Genomic DNA, 7,529 nt, shown 5'->3' with positions numbered 1-7,529 from the left:
CCATGACACTATTAATATATGTAAAAATTAAATAAAATAATTTTTTTCTTTTTTTCTTTTCTATTTTCTATGTCTCTCTCATTAAGATCTCTCTAAATATTTAATTGACTATAATTCGGAGATTAATCGATTAAATTTTATCTTGTGGTTAAATTTCATCCATTTAAAAATTCAATTGAGTCGAAATATAATATTAATAGCTTGAGTGATTGTAACAAAATATTAAGAATTTAAATAATTATTGAAATAAAGATAAAAGTGCATTTTTCACACTTTAGATATATATATATATATATATATATAAAGAGAGAGAGAGAGAGAGAGAGAGAGAGAGAGAGAGGACAAGTCATGTATTTCACATCTTTTTTGCATTGGTTTTTGACAAGTGACAAATTCTTAGGTTATGACAAAACAATAAAAATTAATTTTCCAGTTGGTAATAAATTATCTATAACCAAATTCTATCGTGTCTTTCGTTGTTCTTACTTGAACCAACAAAATAGAATATAAACAACTCAGTATAATTAGGTTTAGTTTGACGGTTACTTCTAGTTTTTTTGTTATTATTTTGTTACCAACAGAAAAGAAATGGGATCCTAACAAGAAGAATTTGTCTTCCCTGCATTCCAGGTAGCATAAATGAAACTGCAAAACCAATTCAATATAACATTTAGACAATTCTTTCCAACCAAAACCACCCGACCAATCGATATCCTGTTCTGTCCTTATCAATTTGTCAAATATTGCTTTTGCAACTAAGATTTTTTGTTTCTTCTAATTAATTGTATGTTCTTGTATTTGCTTATATTCAAACATGATTCATAGGAATATGTAAATTAATAGAGTGATACTGGAGAGTCTCATATTGCCTGACCTGAAAGTTTTTGGTTTAAGGCAGAAATATGGGTTCCACTACGGTAAATAACACACTCATTCACCCGCAGGTTTGCGTTTTATTGAATAAGAACATGCACTTCAATGGCATGTTTTTGAGCGGTAACCCTTTGGACTACATCGTTCCTGTCTTTATGCTTCAAGTCATCTTGTCTGTCCTGATCTCTCGGGCGATCCACGTTACTCTCAGGCCATTAAAACAATCTAAACTTGTCTGCAATATCTTGGTAAGTTATAGTTCTGTTATGTTATTAGTCTTATCAGTATTTATGAGGGTTTTTTTTTTTTAATTTCTTCCATCAAGTTTCGGTGTTCTTGAATAATAATATGTAGTTTTAAATATCTATACTTAAAACAAGCAATTTCATAAGATGTCAAGCATATCCTCTATTCCTCTGAACAGGGCTTTTACTAGTTTGTTTCAGATTAATGTTTCTCTGCTTTGTCCTTAATACAAGTATGAAACTTGAAAGTTATCGTTATCAATTTTGTTCATTTCAAATATAATCTTAATAGTTTTTTGGGGAATATTTTCCCTCTGGCTAGGTAGATTTGGTGGCGGAACTCTTCTGCCATTTCAGACTACCAGTCTAACTAGTTGCTGACTCGTGAGAATTATTGGAAAACAACTACTAGTACTTGGAATGTTTAAGCTTGAAAATGAATCGAAGAACTGGTTATGGAATTTGATATGCATTTTGATATCGATACTTCTGCCTATAGCTTTAGAGAAAAAGATAAATTGAATGAAAATCTAGCATAATACAGGGATTTGTTTTCCAGGCTGGACTTATCCTAGGACCTTCCGTCCTTGGGCGCAGCAAATTATACATGGAGAAAATGTTTGCACCAAAAGAGATGGTAGTGACTGCCACTATGTCAAACATGGCTACTACCTTATTCATCTTCCTTATATGTATCAAAATGGATGCAGCTATGCTCTCCAGAACAGCAAAGGAGACTTGGAGAATTGGCCTGTCTTGCATGATCATTCCTTTTCTATTCACTGTAGCGTGCACATTATCGCTAGACCATTTCCTCCCTGGAATTAGGGGCGGCAAAGCCTTCCCCATTCAATTCAGTATAGTTTCGTCGCTAAGTTATTTCATTGTTATTGCTCATGCCCTGGATGAACTTAATCTTTTAAGTTCTGAGTTGGGACAACTTTCCATATCAATCACGATGCTCAACGAAATTGTTTCAGGCTTTCTTGTAATGGTTGGAGTTGCTTTAGGGCAGAAAGATAAAAAGGATATGCTTTATGCCATCCTTTCTCTGTGTGGATTGGCAGCATTCGTAATCTTTGTTATACGACCAGTGTTACATTGGATTATTAAGAGAACACCAAAGGGGAAACCAGTGCATGAATGTTATGTTATAGCAATTTTACTTTGGACATTGTTATTGGGAGTGGCCACTGATGCTGTAGGTGCATCCTTCAGTCCTGCAGCTATGATTATGGGCTTTGTCATACCAGATGGACCACCTCTGGGTGCAACAATAACAGAAAAATGTGAACTTTTCATCTCAGAGTTTTTTCTGCCTTTGTTCTTTGTTCGCATCGGTTATTTTACCAATTTGTCAGCAATACAGGATTGGAAGGAGTTGATAGCCTTTGGAGCAGTCATCGCCGTAGGGTACTTAGGGAGGATAGTAGGAAGTATCTTGGTTTCATTGCCTTTCAACATGAGGAAAAGCACTGCGATCTTGCTAAGCCTTATTTTGAGTTTACAAGGTATAGTTGAACTACTTCAAGGCATTCGATGGAAACATCAAAAGGTCAGATTTTGGGCTGTACCCTTTTTATCTACATGTTTAGCTATATTTGTGAATTATTATATGGTAATAATTAAATTCTGGCTAGTATTGTGCAGCTTTTAGATGACCAGAATTTTGCAACTTTGGTGATGAGCATTATTATCTTGAATGCGATTATAACACCCACAATAGAAATCTACTACAAGCCTGAGGTAAAGGGTTTTGAGTTGCCTGACTCTGTCACACAACGCGCTAGGTCGCTTGAAATGACTTCAAGCATTGGAGAATTACGGGTCATTACCTGCGTTCAAGAGGAAGACAACGTCCCAAGCATCATTAGCCTCCTTGAAGCATTGAACCCCAAGGAAGTAAGCCCAATCTGTGCCTATGTTATCCATCTTGTTGCACTGGCTAGCCAAACTGTTCCAACTTTAGCCCCTTACAAGAATCACAAAAGAATGTTTAGCAAGCCCAATGGCTCAGATAACATCATGCGAGCATTTCTAAACTACGCGGAACACTCACGGGGTCCAGTTCAAGTTCAGCCCTTCAGAATGATTTCCCCCTTTAAGTACATGCATCAACCAATATGCAGGCTTGCTGAAATGATACGTACACCTCTAATTATAGTTCCCTTTTTCAAAAGCCAAGATGTCCATAGCACCGATGGCACCTTGCGGATTTTCAACAATAACATCCAAGCATTTGCAAAGTGCACGGTTGGGATTCTGGTGGATAGAGGGTTGCGCACCCATTTCAGTTTAACTAGCTTCTCTTATAACGTGGCAGTGATCTTTCTTGGTGGAGCTGACGATCGCGAGGCATTAGTTTTTGCAGCTCGCATGTCAAGGCATCCATCTGTTGCAATCACGTTATTGAGGATTCACTTGAGAGGAAATAGAACATTGGAATTTGAAATTGAGAGGGAGCTAGATGAGTCCTTGCTCAGAGACTTCAAGGCTATGAACGATAGCAATGCTTGTGTTGTTTGTCATGAGTTGGTGGCACATAACAGTGAGGAAGTTATGCAGGCACTTCGATTTTTAGCAAATACCTATGATCTTGTAGTTGTGGGAAAGCGGCATGGAATTGCTCAGTTCGAAGAAGGATTGATCAGTTGGACACAGTATCCGGAGCTTGGGGTTATTGGAGATGCGATAGCTGCACCAGATTTCTACGGGGGAATGATGTCGGCATTAGTGTTACAACATCATAGTGAAGAAAACCAGAGCGTGTCCGTGACATGTAGCCACTTTTCATGCTAATGACTATGTACACACAATAACTGTATGATACGATATGGACGACATGACAATTTTAAAAAATGAGAACATGGACATAGCCCGTAACAATAAATTTTTTTTTTTATTTTTATATATAAATATTCAATGTAAATATAAATATTGATACTGTTTGTGTCGAGAGAAGCTGTCAAGGGTACTCCTGGAAAGATAGAAGAGAAAGATGGTTAGAGACAAAAATGGGAAGTATTATTCTCTGCATTTGCACTCTAATGCGCAAGTCAAAACAGGTGAGGTCAAAAGTAGAGTATTAAAAAGGATTAGGTGTAGCATGAATTAGCTTTAAGGGTGCCTGGACCTTCATATTTATAGATAAGCGATATGAGACCATTAAGGGACAATAACGAAATGCTAAGCTGATGTGGCAATTGGTGTGTCAAATCGACCTGATATGTCAGGTTGGTACAAATATCGAAATTACCCATAGTTGTCTACTAAAGGTTTCAAATAGAAAAAAAAAGATCACTATACCTCTTTTACCGCTAAATGCCCTCAACATTCTATCTTCCTCAAACAATCTAAGTATTAAACTGCTGGGTGTACGCTCGACATACTCCACGTAGGGCAGATAGGTAAAAGGAGATTATATGAAATTTGATTCTTCAAAGCTAACATCATAGGGGTCGGCATTGGGGGACAATTAGCCTTGAGCCATGGTGCGACCTTGTGGGGGTCTGATCTTACGCGTATGTCTTAGGTTAAGTGCATAGCTAGCTTGAAGGTTGCCAAAGTGTTAATTATTGGGGATGATTCGAGATTAGTGTTAGAGTTCGTCTGGTCAACGTAGGACTTATGTTCAATAGTTTGAATTTGAGTCTTTACTTTGAACTTTAATGACAAACTAGGAGTCCTATCTATCCCTAAGAGATGTTCAGTCTAGTCGATCTGACAACATTAAATGAAGAGAAAGGTAGTTTAAGGAGGAAATTTTAAAGAGGGAAAAAGAAAAGACATATTCCCATCTTCGTTCTAACATGTGGCGTGGTCTATGCCATTCATGTAATATGTGGCGTGTCTATATAAATGGTTGTTGGGGCTTTCATTTTTCACTTTTTTGTTATTTTTGCTCTCAGTCTGATCTAAACTTTTTGATCTTAAAGCTTTCCTACCTTAAAGTTGTTTTTTCTCTATTTTCTTTAGTTTGTACTTTCAACTATGTCTTATAATTTAAGTTTTGGGTAGGCCAGGAGTTTTAGGGTAGAACCTAAGGAGGTCAGCTTAGGTAGGATGAAGACAACCTAATTCTACCAGTCATCAAAGGTTATGATTGTTAGAGGATAACCTTTTGGTTCAATCCAATGTGTAAAGAAAGGAAGCAACAAAACAAGGACAATGCTCGGATAAAAGGAGAACAGGTCTTAAGCACAGAGGAACTATGTGTTTAGATAGATTTTGACCTATAAAATCCACATTTTTTCCCCTATCTCTTAGGTCAGTCCATCTTCTATGGTCGACCTTCATTCATCTTTCGTTGTTCCCCCTTCTAGGTTAAGTCTCATCAACTTTATTCTACTTCTGCTCTTTCACTAATTGATGCTCCCATCGTCACTTCTATTCCACTTTGGTCAATTCTTATTAAGATTATTTGTTCACTTGAAGGGTCTCCACTTCATCCTTCTTCCCTCGAAGTTGTGTTGCTCTCGACCATAGTTCAACCTCAGAATCTTGCTCCTACTCAGGAGTCAGAGTCTTCTGGCAATGAAGATTTTGATGATGAAAAATGTTTTGACAAGGAACAAGGGGAAGAGAAAACCACTGCTAGGGAAAGTGATAATGAGGAGGTGATCCTATAGAGCAGGATAAATTGGTCGAGGTTTTTGTATATACTCTTTGTGACTTTGGTATGATCTCCAAGGATGTGATGAAGGAACTAAAGAGCAGGGCTAATCCTAAAAACTGTCCTAATATATGTTTAGTTCATCACGTCCGCACTCTAGAGACAACATTTCTTTTTTCTCAAAGAAAGGTATAGTATATTAATGTCAAACTCCTTAGATCAGATCACTGATAGACTGTAGCCATATCAGCTTTATTTATATTGGCATTCATTCGTGGCCAGTCTGAGGCCTCCATTTCATTCTTTGTTTGTTTTAATTTTTAATTCTTACAATTTATCCATCACTCATCTCACTCTCAAATTTATACGGTACATAGTATATTTCATATTCTTTGTCAACATTTGAACATTTTTTCCACTCTCCCTTTATTTCAAAAATTTTTTCCCTTAACAAACACCCTAGCGATAATAGGTGGTGTTACATAACAACTCAGTTGAATAAAAAATTATTTGCCAATTACCCATCCTCAATAAAAAAACAAAAACTAATCTTTTTTTACCTTAAGAAACAAAAGATAAATAAAGATGGTGGGTCAAAGGTCGACACTGTTGTCGACGTTGAGGCATAGGAGATAATAAATAGGCCTGACATCTTTGTGGATGCACCGATGCCTATTTTCACCTTAGATCTATTAGATTAGGACAAAATACTAGAGTATACCCATAGGAAAAGCTCATTATTGATGCCCACGAACTGACCTCTCCAAAAGTAATAAATGGGACGAAGTACTGGGATATGTATGAGATAACCTTGTAGGATTTTATTTTAACCTAGTTTTTATTTAACTTTTAGCTCGATCTTGCAAAGATGTTTGCCAATGAAGACTTCAACTTTACCGTATACCAGCATGCACCTAGGCCCAAAAAAAGGTACAAAAAGATCAACTTTGGGCCTTATTTTATGAAGGGACAAAGTTATTAACCCCTTAGCTCAGCGTTCTCCAGTAACCTGAAAGATGGAGTCTACGATTGGCCAAGATCATTCCTCAGCACAAGCACTTCTTCCTATCAAAAAATTAAAGGTAGAGGTCTTATCTACCACTTTAAAGAATCTTGAAGCTAGGATGTTAATGTCTAGCTCAAAGAAGATCTGTATGAGGTTGGAGTTTGCTTCCACCGATGACCTCATTGAAATCTTTGATATGGTAAAAAGGTTCTACAAGGTCATGGTCCCCCTTGGTATGTGCTATCTGACTTCAGCTTAATTTTTTTTTTACTTAAAATCTGAGTTCTTCCTATGCATTCTAACAGAAGCTCCCACCTCAGCCCTTGAACAACACCAACTAGGCCCTCCACTATGGTTGCCTCACTATGGCCCACTTCTTGAAGGAAAAAAAAGATGTAGCTATCATGATCGAGGAGCATAAAAGAGCTCAGACGTTCTAAACAATGTTAGGTCTAGCCTTAGTGCATCCCATAAAAAGAAGGTTGAATAGAGAAAAAAAATTATGAGCTAATATCAAAGTTAGAGGTCGTCCTGATTAGGAAAGCCTCAACCAATTCTTTAAGGGAATAGATAGAGCTCAAGCTCAATGATACTCAGACTAAGATAATAAGGTTGATGTCTAAGTTAGAGGCTAAAAAGAGAGAAAAAAATATCTAAAAAAAAAAAGCTATTAAGGAGTTCAAGACTACCAGCGAATTCCTCTAGCTAAAAGTGGAGTTTTTTAAAAAAAATGTGCTCAGTGCCTTTCAACTGGCCAAGGATAAGGTACATTTTAGATTTTTTAACCTCAATC

General features: G+C 36.8%; 1 protein-coding gene across 1 annotated transcript; it reads left to right on the top strand.

The window, feature by feature from the left end:
* Positions 1 to 902: 902 nt before the first annotated feature.
* LOC111294798 (cation/H(+) antiporter 15-like) lies at positions 903 to 5,746 on the top strand. Its single transcript, XM_022888158.2, has 5 exons — positions 903 to 1,121; positions 1,678 to 2,673; positions 2,769 to 3,886; positions 4,081 to 4,183; positions 5,441 to 5,746. Exons 1-5 carry the CDS (start codon positions 903 to 905, stop codon positions 5,744 to 5,746), a joined length of 2,742 nt encoding a protein of 913 aa, XP_022743893.1.
* The last annotated feature ends 1,783 nt before the right edge of the window (positions 5,747 to 7,529 follow it).

The sequence above is a fragment of the Durio zibethinus genome, chromosome 14 (assembly GCF_047325235.1).
Source record: "Durio zibethinus cultivar Kanyao isolate XHJ-2024 chromosome 14, ASM4732523v1, whole genome shotgun sequence".
In the NCBI taxonomy this organism is placed as follows: domain Eukaryota; kingdom Viridiplantae; phylum Streptophyta; class Magnoliopsida; order Malvales; family Malvaceae; genus Durio; species Durio zibethinus.
The sequence above is the reverse complement of the archived record's forward strand: the minus strand, read 5'-3'. Positions and strand labels throughout refer to the sequence as shown.